Source organism: Pseudopipra pipra, chromosome 3 (genome assembly GCF_036250125.1).
Source record: "Pseudopipra pipra isolate bDixPip1 chromosome 3, bDixPip1.hap1, whole genome shotgun sequence".
Lineage (NCBI taxonomy): Eukaryota > Metazoa > Chordata > Aves > Passeriformes > Pipridae > Pseudopipra > Pseudopipra pipra.
In genome coordinates, this window is record NC_087551.1 from 18,501,687 (window position 1) to 18,521,938 (window position 20,252).

At 42.9% G+C, this 20,252-nt stretch overlaps 1 protein-coding gene across 2 annotated transcripts; it reads right to left on the reverse strand.

Moving 5' to 3' along the window:
* Positions 1-2,147: 2,147 nt before the first annotated feature.
* On the reverse strand, positions 2,148-20,215 carry BROX (BRO1 domain and CAAX motif containing). Of its 2 annotated transcripts, none has more exons than XM_064648136.1 (13): positions 20,077-20,215; positions 17,784-17,914; positions 16,919-17,025; positions 15,343-15,439; positions 13,909-14,004; positions 13,168-13,240; positions 12,714-12,819; positions 12,055-12,144; positions 11,197-11,282; positions 9,811-9,892; positions 8,618-8,768; positions 7,041-7,200; positions 2,148-6,560 (listed from the first exon to the last, which is right to left on the reverse strand). In XM_064648136.1, exons 2-13 carry the CDS (start codon positions 17,882-17,884, stop codon positions 6,474-6,476), a joined length of 1,236 nt encoding a protein of 411 aa, XP_064504206.1. In that variant the 5' UTR covers positions 17,885-17,914; positions 20,077-20,215; the 3' UTR covers positions 2,148-6,473. The 2 variants fall into 2 exon arrangements, with proteins under 2 accessions (XP_064504206.1, XP_064504205.1); XM_064648135.1 differs by lacking the exon at positions 20,077-20,215 and adding an exon at positions 19,341-19,739.
* Positions 20,216-20,252: the final 37 nt, after the last annotated feature.

The following is a 20,252-nucleotide window of genomic DNA, read 5'->3' on the forward strand; positions in this document are numbered from 1 at the left end:
GAGGAGAAGGTACCAGACATTCAGATTTGACAGCAATTCACAAAGCAAATGCAGCCCTACATCCAGGGGCCATCAACATGGACATTGCAAACTGAAGGTGAATCCTTCTTTGGGAAAGCCAGACAGAAAGATTGGGGGCACGAAGCAACATTATTAGAGACCACCACATGGTTCTGAGAGACAGATGTTCCTTGGTGACGCCAGCAGATATGTGTCTGGTTCAGATAGGGAAGACTGAACACAATGTGCTAGTGAGGCTTCATCTAGAATATCATAGACAAGGAATCAAACCCCTATTTTATGAGACAAACTTACAGATTGACAGGAACTGCCACAAAGGTACCTGGGAAACCTACTGAGAGAGACTTTAGCTGGAATCCTGAGACCAGGAGCTCCTGGGTGGATTAGCCTTCAAAAGCTCATCTGGAGCCCTTGACTTTGCAGGACTTCCTCTGGAGCACCTCCTCCAAGCTCCTGGTGAACAGGCTCCGCGAGGAGTGGATGGCAGCGATGGCCAAGGTCAGCCCGAAGGAGATCTGTGAGCTGAGCGAGCGTGGGCAGCACCTGCCTGTTGAGCAGGAGCCCTGACTGCTGGCTGGGAGCACCTGGGAAGAGGCACAGCACATCCACTGGCTCCCCCTGCCTCAGGCAAGGCTGGGCAACAGCTGTTTTCTGAACATGCTGCCGCTGTTCCCTCAGGGTCATCAGCGAGCTGCCTGCGGCTAACCTCCTCCTCCTCCTCCCTAAGCAGCTGCTGTCCCTCCTCCAGCACTTTGGCTGCATCACAGCCACCAGCAGGATGAGCTGCAGTGACCTGGACACCTACGTGTGCCCCAGCCTGCTGAGCCCAGCCATTGAGGATCTGCTCCTGCTGGATGCCATGCTCCAGGAGACAAGACCTGCTCCTGCTGGATGCCATGCTCCAGGAGACAGGACCTGCTCCTGCTGGATGCCATGCTCCAGGAGACAGGACCTGCTCCTGCTGGATGCCATGCTCCAGGAGACAGGACCTGCTCCTGCTGGATGCCATGCTCCAGGAGACAGGACCTGCTCCTGCTGGATGCCATGCTCCAGGAGACACGGAAGGTCTGCTGTCCTGGCTTGCTGGCTGCTGCCTTCCCAGCCCATCCAAGCTGGGCTGTTAAGAGGTCTCTAAATGCCTTCTCCCTCGAGCAAATGCTGGTGGGGGTGGCAGCTGTGTTTGACATTGCTCCTGCTGCAAATGTTAGCTATAAGCACTATTACTAGTGATTTTACTTCTTTCTCAAGTGTGCAAGAAAATAAGGAAAGCAATAAAGCAAGGAAATACACTTTTTTTCCCACGGCGATTTTTTTAGCAAGGAAAGCCAAGGAATTCGCCTTTTTTTAAGTGGAGGCATGAAAAGCAGCTTACAAGACACTAGAAAAAGCACACAGTAAGACAGGTATGTGTTTCCCACGCTGAAAAGATCCTTTTCCTTATAGAGGAAAGGAAAATGTATATCCAGTCTAGCGACTACACAGTAATATTATGAACGCTCTCCAAACGCAATGACCTGTTTGGTTGGCTCCCTGGTTGGGTGGGTAAATCTTATGTCAGACAAAAAGACAGACGTCACTGTGATAATAGAGATTATTTTTTTCCTCCAGAAACTGTGCTAAATCCTGAAAGGCTGAAAGGAATTAGTGTGTATTTACACTAAAAATGAACAGAGCAAGCTGTGCCTCAGAAAATGAAGAAACATTCCCCACAAATCTGCTTGCCACAGGCTGACAACTTAGAGAAGTAGCCAGCAATCTGGGGTTATTCCCAAATAACTCCTTCACGTAGTATATAGAATATCCTATAATGTCACAGACCCTGGCAAGTACCAGAATTTTGTATAGCCATATGAAATCCTATCTAATTACTTTTTTTTTTTAAAACAGAAGTTTGGAAATTCCATCTCCTCTCTTCCCGCCCCACAACTTGACGTGTGTCATTGTAGCTACTACTTCCATATGCACCCAAGTATCTTGCTCATTTAAGTCTTCCTTTCAGCCTACTGCAAGGATTAAGTATTTTCTATAATTAATAAAGCTGTATAAAATTGGAGAAAGTAACATTCAAGACAGAGCCTTTTTCTTGCTACTATACTTGAAATTTTAAATGATGAAACAAAACGTGATACTTTAAGATTGTTTATTTTAAATGATATTCTGAAGTTCGTGGTTATATACAAACTTTCAAACTATGAAGCTTAAGATTGCATGGTGACTGTCTTCACAAAATAAGGCTGCTCGGTCAATGTTATCAAAGCTGATTCCGTTGAAGTGGGATCACTCAAGAGTACAGGATGGCTTCAGGAAGGTTGTAATCCATGAAGGCATCAACACCAAAGGAGGTGGGCCTTCCTACATAAAAAGCTAATCAAAGGTCCCCTTGGTTGCCATGAGACATTGGTTGAATTTGGGAGCATCAGCAGCAGAGAAAGGTCTGAGTGAAACCAACAGTCACTGTGGAAACGCCTTTACACTGAACTCACAATCGGGAGACAGGGACACACTGCAGGGGCTTTTCCATGTCTGTCATACTCCCTGTACTTTATTCCTCACTCAACTGGGCCAGTTATAGAAAAAAACCACACACAAAAAAAGCAGCTTATGCTGCTATGATAATTTAGTCATGAACTTTAGAGACAGATTTTTGTCCTTAGGGATAATTAATAGGCATGAACAGGATTTATGTTAATGCTGAAACTTCAGTTTAGATACTAGACAAGGGGATGGGATGAAATGTATCACCCAGCAGCCAACAGACAGAAACTTCTCATTTCTCTGAACTCCCATGGAAGATAGATGAACTACTGCCTCCTCTCGTGTTCCCTCCTCTCATGTTCTTAAGGCAGAGATGCTTCATGAGTTTGTTTCAACATAGACAATTAAAAATACATTTTAGTAATGCTTCCCATTATAACCTTACTGATAGCACAGTACTGAGATCAGTGCAACAAAACTAAAATGCCAGGAAGGAGTATTTACAACCATATTGTATTGTACCAAAGTTGCAAGACAAGAAATTTCTAAAGTGCAAAGTTGTCTATATTCTACACAGATACAGGGATCCATTTTCCTGCTTAGAGTACAAACCACTACCGTCATTACAGACACACCACATATCCATGCTGAACATCTAAGTGACCAAACGCCATCCTTAGGCTGACAGGCAAAATTCCTCTACCAAATCCAGTGGGAGGCAGACATCAGCATCCAAGGGCCAGGCTTAGTCCCTCAGTTGTAGGTGTGTCACATGCTGGATGGAGTTTAACTACTGTAAACCCAGGAACACGAAACAAGGAAGGAATGTATTTAAATACATGGAGGAAGGTATTTAAATAGAAATCTTACAAAGAGCTTAATGGTTTGTTTTATATTAGATTAAAGACAATCACTTTTTATTTTTAAAGCACAAAACAGAGGGCCCAGCACTCTGTATTTTATTCAGCTGCAGTTTTGTCCTACTTCAGACTGGGCACAAATTTTTAAAGACTATTTACACCAAAGAGATTTGCAGGTTTAGCCACAAGAGCCTCTAAAACCAGAGAGAGGCCACAGAAACAGGCTCTTGCGGCATTAGAGTATTAAAAAGTCACCATTCAAAATACCTCATTTGTAAAAATTACTAAAGGGAACTATACTAGAAGGAGCATGGCTGCTAGGTTTCCAGATTACCTGAAACTTCCAGTCCATTCATCCTTATTCTTAAGCACATTGGACAGTTAATCTACATCCTATTTACAATAATTCTTCCTACTACCCAACAAAACCAAAACAGAAAACTGCTCATTGGCTCACAGCTCTCTATGCATTGCAAACTAAACAGTCACCAGTTTCTTATTTTTTGGGCATCCAGTGTTTGCCATAGGATTTTAGCTACAAGTAAACAAAGTTTGTCTTGAAAAGCAACACATGCTAAGTGAATTAGTTTGTTCCATTAGTCTATTTTTAAACTACTACATCATATTTACTGAAACAGCTATGGCATAAGAGGTTACACAGCTAGGCTTAAGTAATGTCACCATCTGACACAATTCACTTGGTTATGCCCCAAACTATTTAAAGTGAACTTGATCCAGACAAACCACTCGGTTTGAGAAAGCATCCAAAGGATTCCAATCCATAAAATAATCTTTCCTACCAAGTTGTTTGGGAATGATTTAGTCATGATCTGTTAATTTTAAGATATTCCTATACAGGAATACACCCATGGGTAAAAGCCTCAACAAGAAATGAGTCCCAGGACCTACACATGCATTAGCAAACACAGGCAAGTCTGTGCCATGGCGTGTAGCAGATGGAAGGGAAAATGAGGGGAGGAAGGAAAAAGGAATCTAGTCTGCACAGAAAGAAAAGTAATTAAGTTGAGACATGCACGAATTAACACAAACAGAGATCAGTAACTAAAAAAAAAATCATGATTATCAAACTGAGTTAACTGCATGTTGATCCTGAAAGGCGGCAGGATAAGCAAATGTACATGACTACAGATGTAATACATTTTTAGAATTAACATCTGTACAAGCAAAGTAGCCCCATGTTCCATTCTGGCAAAACCTGCGCTGGTCTTTTAACAATGCAAGAAGTCAAATGAGTCACTTGATCAAGTTATGAAGAGATCCGAGTAATTCTTCATAAAACATACCCCAGGCCCCAGTGCAACACCAGAAGAAATGGATCAATTTTAGATAAATATTCTTCTTGATACTCATTATTCTCTAATCACATAGGCCCTTACAGAACAGAAACTTCTTCCAAAGAAATTCAGCTCATTTTACACTTATTTTTATGTGCAGAACTGGCAGAAAGAAAAATCCACCACAGGAAGCAATGAATTCTGCATTTGATTCACCCAGGACTGCCAGCATTAAAAAGCCTCTGCCTTTTGCAGTAACAAATTCCGTAGTTTGGTCCAGTGTCACAGGAAGAGTCTTGAGTTTCCTATTAACCTCCTCAAAAGCTTTTGTTCCACAGGCCTTCAAGGAGCTACACACCAGCCCTCTAAGCTAAGTGACTCTGAGCCCCATGAAAGACTTCAAGCAAAAGCACTGAATTAAACCACAGTGGAAGACAAATCCAAAGAGAACAAAGGGAGGAATGTGTTTACAGTGTACATAGCGATAAGTGCATATGCCATCATGTTTGTTGAAACAGTGAACGTTGTCAGGCTGTTCAGTTTCTTTCTCAGGTAAAGTGAAATGCAGCAACAGGCACCAGGGATTGCAAGGCTCTCACACCAACACATGCATCATATTCCTTTGCCCTTGCAGCAAATCAGAAAGCTATGGTTTTGCTGTCACGGGTGTTTTGCAGTGCTCAGCACTAAAGAATGCTCCACAGGAGGCAAAAATGGAAGCAGCAAGTTCTACAAAATACTTTCTTTCTCAGTCTTGATTGGGCTTGGCTTTTGGCAAGTTTTCTTCCTAAGGAGCTGATTTCAGTGCAATACTGCAAAAGCTGAGTAGTATCACTATTGACGCAGGGCATAAAGGGAATCTAGAGCTTGGTTTCCCAGTTGTGCCATCAACTCTTCAGCTCATCTTTCCTCCCTGTTCTCCTGACAGCTTCTTACAGACACTACCCAGATGGAAGCACAGCAACTCAGTTACAATTCCATTACCTTACACATGACAACTCCCTGAATTCCAGTGCCAAGAGATTTTAACTGTCTGCAGCTTTCAAACTTACCAAATCTTTCAGGATTCAAAAACTTTGAATTAATGACACAGTGATGCATTACTTTTAAGCATTTTCCTATTACTTGCTGCATCACTTTCAGATACACTTGGATATTAAAGGATTTTAATTAAAGGACAGACAAGCTAAAGTACCTTACTACAAATTCTGATACAAGAACCCTATTCTATAGAGGAAAGAACAGAGGCTAATAGTTTCAGAATACAAATTGTGCTCCAGTTATGCAGAACTTAAGGTTTTCCAAGAACTGTGAAAGTCCTCTGAAATACCACAGGGGTGTTATAAAACAAACCCAGATTTTCTTTGCTCACTACAATTACGTGAATTGGAATATGACAGGGTGCTAAGCCTGAATGACAAAACTTGAATAAATATAACTGTTCATGCAAACCTATGTTTGCAGAATTTAACATTACATAGCATATAATGTAATGGAAAAATCCTCTAGCATTACAATCATGATACTTCCTGTGCTATTTGTGGGTAAAACTAAACCCACAAAAAGAAACTTTCTAGAGGCACAACAGGAACATTTAAGCCCACTCATTCTATGATATCCCACTAAAACCAAAAATAAATCAGATATAAATAACCTCCTAGAAATCCACCACATTCTCAAGCAAGATAGACACATATTAATGAAGGTAAATTAAATTAGTCTTCTAAGTTTAAAAAGGAGAATCAAAAAAAAGGAGATCAGAACTAAAGCCCCAGAGTCCTATTAATAGAGTTTCAAAGTGAGTTTGAAACACTCATGGCACTTAAGAAATCTGGCATCCACTGTCTTTTTGAGGCTTTATATCTGGTTCCTTCAGAGGTTTTACTTCTTCATCTGGTTTTGGTTTAGCCTGCAAACAAGAAGAAAAAAACAACAACTAAATACCACAAGTACAAGCCACTGTATCTGCACAGTATTTATACATGATTAACTTTACATATTGTAACAGTCCCTTCTCTTTTCAAGGCTGAAGACTTCGAGTACACCTCAAGCAAGGGGGAAAAGCCAAATATTCTCTGTTTCAGCATCCTTAAACAAGTCCTCTTCTAAAAAAGAATCTTTCTATAGCATTCACTCCTGTCACTCCATTTCAGCCTATTACACACATTAAAGGGTTTCCTCCTATTCAGGACTTAGTTAAAAAATGTCTCTGAATTCCCAGATGCTTACAGTGTGGCAGAGGTTAATTGACTTGCCCCTGCAGAAATTTGCAGCCTTGTGTCTACATCCTGCCCTGAGCTGGGGAATATTACAGAAGAGCAACATGGTAACTCTGTAGGATACACAGAATAAAGCTAACAGGAAAGAACAGTACACCAGGTTATCTTACAGTGTCATCCTTCGGCCTCTTGGTGAGATCAAATGCTGCAAGTGTTTCAGGAGTCCAGTGTGCATTCAAGGCAGGAAACTCAAAAGGAACAGGCTCTACTAAGCCATAGTTTGCTTTCAGTTCTAGCTGGGGAGCCTCTGCTGGCACCTTCTGAAAATAGCTGTAAAAGAATACAGAAATGTATTGAAAATACAATGCATCATCTCTGCAAGTCTTGTTTGCATCTCTAAAGAAAAACAATCTGGGTTTTTACAGTGGCAGTCACCGCTGCTCTCTTCCATTTCATTAAGGCACCGTCTAACACGCATTCTGTCAGCAAGATTCACAAGAATAAAAGCAATTCCTTCTTGGTATTACTGTTCATCCCTAACAGTGAGGCAGGTTTTCTCCTACTTGATAACCACTATTCCCAGTGCTTCAATGAGAAGAGCACCTTTTGTCCAAAAAACTCCTTCAAAATACAAATGGGGATTTAAAATACTTCCCAAGAAAGAGGAAGAGGACAGTTCTTTTCCTAAATTAGTCTTAATGTGCCACAGTACATGATGGCAACAACACTGCAACACCCACAAAGACTTGGCTACAAGGCAAAGCCTGAATCAGGGTGTAACTCTACCCCTGGCAGATCAATGAGCTGAAAACTCACAAATACTGACACACACTACCTTACTGCTGTGCTGCAGCAGAGCTCTGTGGTGGGCACATCTCCCAAAACAGTCACTGGTTTCTCTTTCAAAGGTTGGCTCTAGAGGGACATGGATTTGTTGAAATCTCCTGTATGCTGCTGCTGTAAGCTATGGCAATGGTTATTTGAACCAAAGCAGAAGAGGTGAGCATTTCTTTTTTTATTTGCAGCTCTGCTTGATGTACTTGACAATCATTTTTGTTTAGTCAATTCCCCCATTATGCAGGTCTTTAAATATAAAAAGGGAAATAACAAACCTATTATGGAATGCTAAATCGTAAAAGGAGGGAAGGGGAGAAATAAATGAACAAAGGAATTCTAAAGCCAAACTAATCTTGGTATCTTAAACCACTTCCAAACCCTTTTTGGAAGGGGCAGTAACTAACAGAAAGCCCTACTCAAAATTCTAATTATATTTAGATGGGTAAAGCTCCTACTACCTTAAGAATGTTCTTCACTGAAGGCATGACCAGGTTTTGACTTCCCTGCTTGCAAAGCAGAATCACCCCCTCTGTCCTCTTTTGCCTACTAGATTCCAGCAGCCAGGAAGAGGGCATTAGAGCAACACAACAACCTCTGCAGGCCTTTCTCTTTTGCTGGGGGAAACGTAACAAAGGGGCTGAGGAATGAAGGAAGAGAACTGCTTAACCTCTCCAGGTGTCAGTCCAACCTACCCTGGAGAACTGGTAAGAACACAGAGTGTGACAGCACAGCTCCATAGCAAATCTGCTAAGAGAAAACTACAGAATTGCAAATTTATCTTTAAGTTACATGCCATGCCCTAAAGGAATGTAACACCTGGGGAGTAAAATTTACCATCCCATCTTGAAATAATGGCAAATGAGGTAATAACACTTTATACAGAGTATTGTACCAACCATGAATTACTTACATAAATCCATTCTCTCTCTGGCACTTTTCTAGTGTTGTCTTAATCAAACTTCCTAATTTCCTAAAGAAGAGATGTCCAGAAGGTTTGGCAGTAGTCCCAGGTCCTTTGGTTTCTCCATATTCTTTGCACAATGCTTCAGCCTTGGAAAAAACTTTGCAAGAAAGAAATGAAATAAAAATAATTTACACAACCCTCTTAAATCACAGTTCTGCTCTACAGTGCTTCACTTTTAGAAGATACCAGAATGCATTCAGGCTTCTTAGAAACAAAAACAAACTAGTTCAAAGGCAGTACTTCCAGCCAAGATATACTGCATCCAACAAGTGACTAGGAACAGAAAAAAAAAAAAAAAAGATAGCTTTTTGGGTGGGAAGACACAGGAAAGCAGTCTTATGTGTGGGGCAAAATGCAACAATAAACCCAAGAACTGTGTCACATGATAGGGAAAAAGAGAGGGCATGAAGCTGTCCATGCACAGTTGATGTCCTACACCAAACAACAATATGCAGTGGGAAAAGAAGCACTCTCCTCTGACCAGCAGGCACAATAAAAACCACAGTATTTGTTTTACTGCAAGTAGTCCAACTTAGTTCGTTCCTAATAAATTTTTAATTTATTTTTAAAATTAATCTTTAAGTTTCCGATCTGAAGATTTGAGCATTTTTTATACACTGTGGTAAAGTTATGCAGTGCAGGCTGTTGGGATAGCAATAGTTTTGAAGACAGAAGAATGGGCAGAAGACCTTGAACTACTGCAAACTTGCCTTAATCTATCTTTCAAATGAATAGAAAGGAAATAAGTTACTGAAACCTGTTTAAAAGCAAACAAGCAGGGTCTCGATTTACTATTTAATATAAGGTAAAGCAACCCCCAAAGCAGAAATGGCTGCAGTAACCTAACATATAGACCAGAAAACATGACAACAAGACCATTGTTTTTTACAGTGTATATTGCAGGCAGTCCAAAGCCAGTCTTTAGCAGGCTGAGAAGTGAAGATGGAATTTTCTGCAGCACTGTTACCAAAGACAGTCTTTGGTAAGACAAAAAAAAAAAAAGCACTGTCTCCTTCAAAGATGTGCTGGATTTTCAGAGCAGGTGACAGATAAAATCCTAAGTTCATGGGAGACCAAATAAACACAATAGAGCAAAATAGAACAGGTACACACTGTAATCCAGTCTCAGCCACACTTACATTTTTCTGATTCCTGCAGAGATCTGATTGCTTCCCCACATTTATCACTCGCCAGTAATGTTTGGCCATGGTAACAGTATGCCTGATAGGAGAGAAGAAAATCATTACCAACTGGGCACTTCCTGAACCAATTCCCTTGTGCTGTCCCTTACATCAGAGATGCATTTCTGTGAAGGTGCCATTCCCTGCAGACAGCTGACAATTTGGGAATGCAAGTCAAAGCAGTGTTCACTGAACAGTGCAACATAAACATCATGAGGCAGGTATGAACCAGGCTGTCTCAAGTCTAGTCAAGAGTAACTTTGAGCTCCATGAAGCTGTTTGACCAAAAGCACTGGCAGACAGTTCCAGTTGACAGTTCCCCTCACCTCTCACAGTGAGACTGTGTCAATGTGCAGCACTAAGCCTCATCACAGAAAGAGGATGAACCCCAGTTAAGTTTACAAAGCAAAGACTAAAAACTGAAACTACCAGAACACTCAAAAACAGAATCTGTGACAAACACCACTGAACCTGGAAGAGATGAGGTGTTCTGCTGGCTGAGATGTTTTGCCACAGTCTAAATAACTTTTTCACCCCAAAAAGTTTCATTTCTTCACACCCATGCTTGAAGATAGTACTGTATTCCAGTGAGAACTGAATTGCCTCTTATCTATTATCAGGAGCTGAGTTTAAATACTAAATACCACAGGTGAAGAAACAATCCCACCAACTAATACCTACCTTGCACCCTGTCCTTTAATGTCTGTTCTCACAGCACAGATGTACCAAAATTTACCATTGCCCATATCACACAAGTTAAAAAAAAGTACCACAACTCTGACCCTCCCTCACCTCTCAAACCTGCTAATAAGGCAAGCAAAACTTTTAGCTACAGGTTTAACCTAAGAGAAAGACAATTGTGTTAACTGCTTAGTTTGGGCCTTTTGTGCAGTATGAAAAAGCCAGATGACAGGCTGTAGCAAGAAACAAACAGCAAACTGAGCAGCTGAGGATTCCAAAGGTGCCACTGCACTTGCTAAGAGATCAGTCAGGCAAACAGGGACAGCACTTGGAATGGTACCTAGTGGTGGTACTTGATTCAGTTTCATTCAGGGCTTTCAAAACGATGATCAGCTCTGAATTATGCCTAGAATTCCATTGTGATGCAGATAATGGAAGACGAGTATTATGCTCAGCCTGAATTGGTTCACTTAGCGATACGTGATCACAATAAATTCCACACTGCAGTAACTGCACTTGGCTCAACAAAAACACTTCAAATGCCACTGACACTGTACAATCTCTCTTCAGAGCATGGAAAGAAAGCCAAGGAAATACCTAGCCTCCATTCCCTATCCAGCCCTTATACAACAAACTGTGACTGCTGTCAATGAAAATACTTACGTAGGCCATATAGAAGCAGCTCTTCAAGTTTAAGTACTTCCTCCATTTTCCTGCATAGGTCGGATCCAAACTAGATAATGTCTGATCTATGAACACACACATGAAGTTATTCTTAGGACTTTTCCAAAAAGAAAAATCCCAAATACACTCAAAGACCAGAATTCTTAAACTTAGCAATAGATCTTACTATAAAGTAGCCAGAAACAAGTGACAAAAATTACTAGGCATAGAGAAACTATGCGAGAAAACCAAAAAAATATGCAGCTATCATGCAGTTTTCCCTAGAATCCCTGTAACTGCTGTCCCCTAAGTTTGGATGGCTAATTCTCAGAAGTATTTTTAGGCAGCATTTCAAAGCTTGTTCCTAGTTTAAGTTCAAGTAGCGACCTATAATGTGACGTGTTACAATGTTCTCCTGACTCCCATGCTTTTGCACTCTTCCCACTTGCCCAGTAAGCACAAGATCAGCTTACTCATCTGGAAGGATGTACATTATTAACTTGCTACACACTTCATGATCTGTATCAGAATCTGCTGCCCAAGGGCAGCTGGAGCACACATCAGTTACATCAGGCCATTTGTCTGCTGCCAGCACATGTTCTCAAGACATTACTCTGTCTTCTGCCTGCCCTCACTAACATTTCCTACCACGAGCTACAGAAAGATTCCCACAAAAACAAAAGGCCTTATCAAAATATATGCTGGCAACTGAAGCCTTAAATGTGCTAAATAGAAGCTAAATATACAAAACATATCCACTGAGAAACCGTTAATATTGCAATTTATGGGTGGGCAAAGTATGTCTGCTGGCAGGAAGGCACAAACCAAGTCACTAAGGATACAAAACAAGACACTTACCAGTTTTTTGGTAGAAGTTAGCTGTTTCATAAGCAAGAGCAGCTATTAGTCCTGGATTATGTTTCAGCTCAATAGCCCGAGCAATTGTCACTGAAAAAAAGTTCCACACCACAGTACAAGTTTAATTGAAATGTCTCTTCACATCAAATCAGCAGAGGAATTGGGGGTTTTAAAACCCCTGCATAAACGGAAAATGAATGTTGTGCAGTCAAGCAAACTGCAGTATAAAGACAGATTTTTTTTCTTCGATGAAACGATCCCAATTTAATAGACAAACTGAAGGAATGTCATCCTTAAGACTAGCTAATAAACATAAGCTGCAAATATTTTAAAGTAAAGGAACTGGGAATTTACATTAGGCAAGCATGGTGGTGAAAAGGTTGCATGAAAGGAAAAAGAGAAGGGATGAATGTTACATGCAAGTCCTTCCAAAGTGGAAGATATTCCTTATTACCTTTGTAATATCAGATTGATTTTTGGGATTTTTCTTCTATAATTGCAACTTAAGTTTCTTTAAAAGCAATCTGCCCTACTAAGCCACAGTACTTCAAGAGAATAAAAAAAAACATGACCTTGCTGCCAAGCAGAGTTCAAAAGACATCAAGTGACCCACAAAGACTGTCATTTCCCACACCCAACAAACATATAATTGAAGGTACCTTCTTGAGCTTCAGCTTGGCACTGTATGATGTAAGAGTCTATAAGTCGAGCTTCTAAATCTCTTCCCTTTTCAACAGGTGTAATCAATTTTGGAATGTGACTTTCCTAAACAAAAAGCAAGTCTCAGAGTTAGTTTAGACTTAATACCACTGCTGTCAGTGCAAAACCAGTGCCTCATTCCTAAATGGATGGGGCACTGAGTGAAGGTACCTCACTGTTGAATGTGATACTGGGCAAGCAGACAAATTACTCCTCCACTGCCATTGGGAATGAGTAGCAGGGATTGAGTGGTAGCACAACATATTACTACCCTTCTTTTTCCTCTGTCATTCAGGTAGTCTGAGGTACCTGTGTATTCTGTAAAATCATCAGAAAAGCAAAGGCTTTTCTAAGACAACAGATCAAGTATTTGGAGACACCTTGAAGAACAAACAGCAAAGACAGTTTTTCTACCTTCAGGTGTTTAAAAATCCCAGCTGCTATCTTCAGGCTTCTGTGAACATCCTTTGCTTCATCTTCTGTTATACTAAGAATACAGAATGAGTCAAGGAAACGTGACTTAGAAAGGGCCTCTAGGTGACATTTAGTCCCACCTCCTGCTTTGGGGCACAACTATCAACAACAGTAGATCAGGTCAGTTGTGGCTTTGTCTAGATGAATCTTAAATCCTTCAAGAATCAAGAGTCCACTAATTCTCTAAGTGACCTGTCCTGCTGCTGTGCCACCCTTATGGTAAAGAAATTTCTTACAGTGTCCAATTATTAAATAATCAAATAGAACTTGCTTGAAAAAAAGAAACATAAGACCTTGTAATGACTTTCAAGTAAAAGGCAACCTCGGTGTTAAAAGCCAAAGATTTAGAAATCTGTAGGGCTAGAAGTCAGCAGAGCTGTGATTCTGAGAATCTCAATTTAGTACTCAGACATTTAGAGCAGGACTGATGAAGGGTTTATTCACAACTGACACTTTCTCTGTATCACAGTCACGTGGTACTAGTGCACTTGGCTTACAGATGCAACAAGGGACTGAAGTGCACTTGCACATTACAGCATGTGAGTGAGTGAAGGCAAACCACCTCCTTGAACTCCTACTGTCTCAGCTGGACATGCACTACAGCAGTCAAAACCCAGAACCTGCTAAATCTTTAGTGGAATATTGCTGCAATAGAATTACTAAGAAAAGGAAAACACTTACTCTTCTTTTCCAGCGAGTCTTGATGCATATTTTGTGTACCACAGAGCTACATTAAATCCCATAGAAACCAGTTCAAACACTGCATCCTGCTGGGCACTAAAGAAAGACAGACAAAAAAAATCCAAACAACTCAGTGTCTTCAATTTTGCCCTGACAAACTGCATCTGCTGATAATTTATGTAGCATAAGTTGACATTTCTCTCCATAAAATGTATTTCATTTAAGATATCAATGATTTCCAATTCAGAACCTCCTACTTGCTGAACTGCCTAAGAGAGACTTAGATATTTTTACTTATTCCCTTTAAGAGCTCGTAATTAGAATCTCCCACATTCGGATGCCCACCCTTCCCTTTTGGGAACTTTTATTTTAAAACTGTAACTTGAGACTTGTTTAGCTTTGGGTGTGGCTGACATTTTTCCATCTCTTTTTTTTTTTTTTTTTAAATTGCACATTTTGTGGAAAGCCTTGCTCTGGAATGTCTACTTTAAAGTTGTACTGCTAAGTTAATAAGTCAGAACCTATTACATCTCTCTCAAACGCATGTTATTGCAACTATTTATGTAACTGCAGACAAACAGCATGTGCAAATAGCAGGAAGTTTCAGAAGCTAAAAACACGGTCTTTGAAAAGATTGAACTTAGAATCACAAGCTCAGTATGGTTTCAGAACTAGCAAACCTCTAAAAAAAAAAAAAAAAGGTGTGGGAGTGGGAAGAATAAAGCTGGCACAAGTACAAGTGTCTGTGACCGTGAGAAAATCAGAAGAAAGTCCTAATCAACAGATTTTCTTCCAAGGGGAATAAAAGCTTTGAGGAAGTCAAGCACTTCTAGCTAAAGCTTGACAAATTTGTAGGCGTGGTTATACCACACAATTACCTACAATAGCAAGAGACAGCTGAATAATCCAGCAGGTTACAGATCTATATTCCTACTTAAAACAGAAGATTTGTTTGTTTGAACCAAGAGTACGTGGACCAGGAGCTTCAGAGGACAAGAGCAAAGTCAGATCTTCAGGAACACTGGTACAGCAAAACATGGAGAAGTGACTGGCCAGGTAACAGTGCCAAATGAAAAGGTTTTAAACTGCAGTAAGTTTTGTTATCATACTCAATTTACTAACACCCTCAAGGTTCTTTGTGCTGCTGTAGCCAACTGCAGATTCAGTCTGTAGATCAACTAAGACTCAATGGATCCTTCCATCATTACTGTGCATTACCACACCTTTACATAAAGGCCACACACGCTTCAGAACACCCAACACAGTACAGCAGTTATCAAAAACACACAGAAACATGTTTTTGGAAACTACTTTGTGTCCAACACTTTGCTACACTTCTCAGCTTTTCTTCAGGCCTGTGCTGGCACATGAGCACATCTCTAACAGAGCAGCAGACAACAGCTGCATACCCTGTACTCATAGAAGCACACGCACCTTGGGACTTGTCCTTGTAACGTGTCTGTCCACTTGAAATTCTGAATGTATCTCAACTTGCACTCCTGGGAAGAGTTATCCAGTGAAAGGATAAAACCTATGGAATAAAAAAAGGTACCGACAGGCAATCTCAAAGTAAGAAACAGAAACAAGGAATGATGGAGAGGGATCAATAAGAATACAGACAGAGATAAAGGAATGTTTCTTTCTGCACCAAAAATCCGTGTTACTTCCTGAGGCTTTTATTCCTCAGTATCTTGAGAGCAAAATTTAGAAAACAAAAAAACTGACTACTACAAGAAACTCCTTGCCCAGCAGGTTACCAAATCCTGTGAGTCTTGACTGCTCAAGGAAAACCTTGCAGATGTTTGTGACTAATTAGGAGTTGGACTGACCCAGGTACAGGATGGCTGAGGCTGCCTGAGGTGAGTGAGTGGCTGTCCCTGTCACCATAATGGCAATCAGGAAATTCCAGGAAAAGCTTCCTGGTCAAAAGGGAGAGGGAAAAGGGCTTGTAAGCATTGACTCACCCAGTCATCACCTCTTTTGTCTCCAGGGCTACAGGAAATTGGCTCTTTATATCCAGCAGCCCAGAAAGCAGCAGTTAGTGGGATGAAGGTCACGCTATGAGATGTTCAAATCCCAGCATATGCAGGCCCAAGGAATTTCTCAGGGAGGCTTAAGAAACACCTTGGTCTGATCAGGTCTTACAGACTTTAAGAACTCAAGACTAGCCACAGCAGCTTTTGGGGCTACAACTTTAGGTGCTGTCACATGTTTATAAAGATGAAAAATACTCATTCCTTTCACATGCAGAAGATTTTAGTGGCCAAGCATGATGTTTTCCCAAAGCAACTCTCCAAATCTTGACTGCAGCAACATCAACTCCTATCTCACCTTTATCTAGATGTGGCATTGGCTTACACCCTCCCAGGGACTGAGGAAACTAAACCAACGTGAGCTGCTTCACTTTCCACAGACTGAAAGATCAGTTTCCATGACTCAGCTGACTCCTGAAAACTCGGTCCCAAGAAACTTGGCTGAGAGGAATCATTAAAATATCGGCAGAAGGGAGATTTGAAGGGAATGATCACAGCTGACCATCTACTGAAAATGTAGATACTGTGCTAATGAGCACCTATATGTACACCTAAGACAAGCAGCAGAAGTGTAAACTTGCAACAAGTCTATGATCTGGTATTAGAAAAACTAGAAGTTTACGCTGAAGAGCAAATCCTATCAACTGATTAACAGACTCAACTTATACTTAAGGAACAACTCACCACTACCTAAGAGACAAATAATATTTTCTCCTCCAGCAGGAAGCAGGATAAGGTTAAAAGGAGGAGGACAGGACTGCCATCACATAGTACTGGCAGGGTCACGAAACACACCGAAACTTGGAAAAAGGGCCTGGCCAGTCCCATGACTGGTATCAAGCACAGAACCCACACAGACATTATCCTTCCTAAAAAGTACAAAGCTTCCTTACAGAAGATCAGCACAATACACATTCTGAGAAGCACCATTAAAACTCAGCTGATACACCTCCTGATGTATCAGTAGCATTGCCTACCTTGCAGGAGTGAAAAGTACAGGTCAGTTGCATTCTTCATCATTTCTGGATTACAACTGGAGTCTGTAAACAGCTCCAAGAGTCGTGTTCGGGATAATCTCAAATCACTACGTGGAGGAGAAAAAAAAAAAAAAGAAAAAATAAACCTAGGATGTTCTACTCCAAAATGTACTATAGAAAGTACCCATCCATGTATAGCACCACCCTTTTGGCTCAGAAGGTGAAGCTAAGCATTCCATTTAGCTACCTGAAGGCCTGGAAAGGGATTTTATGAGGAAGATGCCAATAAATATAGAAAAATCTTCCTTTCTCCCTTGGATGGACACGACTGACTCTTTAGCAGAATCCACTTTGGACAGACAGCAATGAATAATCAGTACTCAATCTATTGTTTTAATGCAAACTAAAATAACTATGCCTTTACCTACCAAGAGGTTGGGGGGGGGGGAGGGAAGTAACAAGCAGGAACATTCTTCAACATTAGAATGGGGTGAGATGAAGAGATAAGAACAGATCGGCAAAATAAGCTGAGATCTCTTTCCATTACATTCCTATCTACAATAGAACAGTCAGGCCTTATCCACTTATGGAAATTAGGAATATATTGCACAGGAATGCACAGTCATCAGAAAGACAATGAAATGTTTCGTCTTTTGCTGCTGCATTGTTATAATTGGCCTTGCTGTGCACTCAGAGACTTGAAAACTGGAGAATTCATTCTTTGTAATCAAATGTTCAGTGTTAGCAGTGTCTTACTGTCTCGCTGCCTACACTTCCAGTCATCTTCAGCTCAAAAACTGAAGAGTAACCATTACTTTTAAGGATGCCCTCCAAACAGAGTGAAATTAGTCAAAGGAACACTTACTTGCAAACCTTTGCTGCAGCTGGAGTGGTGGCTACCCCGTAATAATTAAATGAAACAGGAGCTGTAGCCTTCAAAGGGTTGCGGTGGAACCAGTGGGTCATTTTCTCTCCTTAGTGTTGTTTACGCCAAGCCTAAAGTGTGGAAAGGAAAGAACAGCTGCAGGAACAGGTACAACCGAGGTGCTACACATAAAAACACATTCCAAATGTAAACAATTAGGCATGAAATTAATTTGAAGTTAGAATTCTTTTTTTCCCCATCTGAAACGCTGAGTTTCCATATGCCTTGTCTTCATCATCCATCATTAGTTTGAGAAATACAGATGCTTTCTGAGGCAACTATTTTAAGTTAGGCAAAAATCTATCACCTGCTTTGCTCTTTGTGAGCACATACTTTCCTAGCAAAGAAATAAATCCCCTCAGTTGTTACCTCCTGCAGAAGGCTGAACATACCTGTAAATTACATGAAAAATATCTCAGAATCACAGAATCAAATAGGTTGGAAAAGACCTTTCAGATCATTGAGTCCAACCTCTGACCAAACACCACCCTGTCAACTAGGGTGGTGCCACCAAGTGCCACGTCCAGTCTTTCCTTAAACACTTCCAGGGACAGGGACTCCACCACCTCCCTGGGCAGTCCCTTTCAATGTTTAACAACCTTTTACATGAAGAAATTCCTCCTGATGTCCAACTTAAACCTCCCCTGGCAGAGCTTGAGGCCATTTCCTCCTGTCCTGTCATTATTTGCCTGGGAGAAGAGGCTGAAACCCACCTGCCTACGCCCTCCTTTCAGGCAGTTGTAGAGAGGGGTAAGATCAACCCTGAGCTTCCTTTTCTGCTGTGTCTGGTCAATCTACAAGTCACTTTTATTGCAGAGCCATTGGTATGGATGAACCTGCAGTCACACAGTAATCCTGCCTGAAAACATGGATCTATTTGCTTACATGTGACAGACCTGGAAGTACAGATAAAACTGACCATCACTTCTCTTTCACCTCACCTTCAGTAAACGAATATAACACAAGCATTGCAATGAGCTTCACCACAGTGGTGATGAAACAGAACGGGCAGATGCTGAAACATGGGAAGGCTGTACGGGATCAAAGGAGAAACCCCTTCACCAGGAGGACAGAAGGACTGAGGAACAAGTTGTGTGGTCTCCCATTCTCAAAGTCCCCACTGGACAAAGTCCTGAGCCCTTGGAGTGACCTCAGAGCTGACCCTGCTCTGAGCAGGGCGCTGGACTCGAGACCCCCGGGACCCCCCATCACCTCACGGCTCTTTTGGAACCTTCTAAGTTCATCCTTACAAAACACTCTGCAGCTTGGCTATAATAAGAAATCCAAGGAGATCTGCCAAACAGCGACCCTCTGGCACTGTGCAGGTCCTCCTGACCGAGCAGGGGGCTTGTTCTTCATGCCAGTACCTATCGCGACTTGTTTATGGTTTCAGTGCCTATTGCGACTTGTTCACGTCAGCGCATATCGAGACTCGTTCATCATGTCAGCACCTATCACGACGTCTCCTGCCAGCACCTATCGCGACACCCCACCCACCTGCGCAGCGGTCTGTCGCACGCTCGGTCGCCCCCGTTCCTGGTCGGTCTGTCAGTCCCTCGCAGGGCTCCGAGGCCCCGGGACCCCCGTTTCGGGTCTGTCAGTCTGTCCCTCACAGCGCTCCCGTGACCCCCGTTCCGGGTCTGTCAGTCTGTCCCTCACAGCGCTCCCGGTTCCCCCCGTTCCGGGTCTGTCAGTCTGTCCCTCACAGCGCTCCCGGTTCCCCCCGTTCCGGGTCTGTCAGTCTGTCCCTCACAGCGCTCCCGGTTCCCCCCGTTCCGGGTCTGTCAGTCTGTCCCTCACAGCGCTCCCGGTTCCCCCCGTTCCGGGTCTGTCAGTCTGTCCCTCACAGCGCTCCCGGTTCCCCCCGTTCCGCCCCGGCCCCGCCGCTCCCGGCCCCGCGTCACGCGCCCGCCGCCGCAGGCAGCGCCAGCCGAAAGCCGATGGCGTCCCCCCGCCGCGGCCCGATCGCATCGATCCCGCCGCTCGCCCCCTCCCTTCCCCTCCCCGCCCGGTGTCCCCGGGCCGCCCCCGCCGCAGCCCCGCGGCTCTGGGGGCTCCTCCCGGCACAGGGGGCGCGGAGGCACGGCCGGGGCCCGCGGCCCTCCCGCGGGAGGGACGCCTCAGCGCCACCAACATAGGCGGGTGCGGGGGGACACCGGCACCGCAGCGACGGCAGAGGCCGTCCGGGAGGGGCGAAGCACCCGCGGCGCTGCCGGGGGTCGCCGGGGCTTACCTGTGGGCGGGCCTGCGGCGGCGGCACGGCCGGGAGCGGAGGGCGGGGCGGAGGGCGGGGCGCGGCCCCGTGACCGGCGCCATGGCGGTACCGAGGCGGAAGCGGCGCCGGGGCCCCTTTGCCCCGGTAGCGATGGCGGGGCGGGCGCGGCCGGCGCCACCTCCCCGCCGGGGCGG

Excerpts from the sequence above, each read along its gene's own strand:
- BROX (XM_064648136.1), bottom strand. The coding sequence starts at position 17,884 with ATGACCCACTGGTTCCACCGCAACCCTTTGAAGGCTACAGCTCCTGTT. Across the intron at positions 17,026-17,783 it reads GCTGCAGCAAAGGTTTGCAA|TGATTTGAGATTATCCCGAA; the intron begins GTAAGTGTTCCT and ends TCCTCCACGTAG. Across the intron at positions 6,561-7,040 it reads AGAGGCCGAAGGATGACACT|GCTAAACCAAAACCAGATGA; the intron begins GTAAGATAACCT and ends TCTTGTTTGCAG.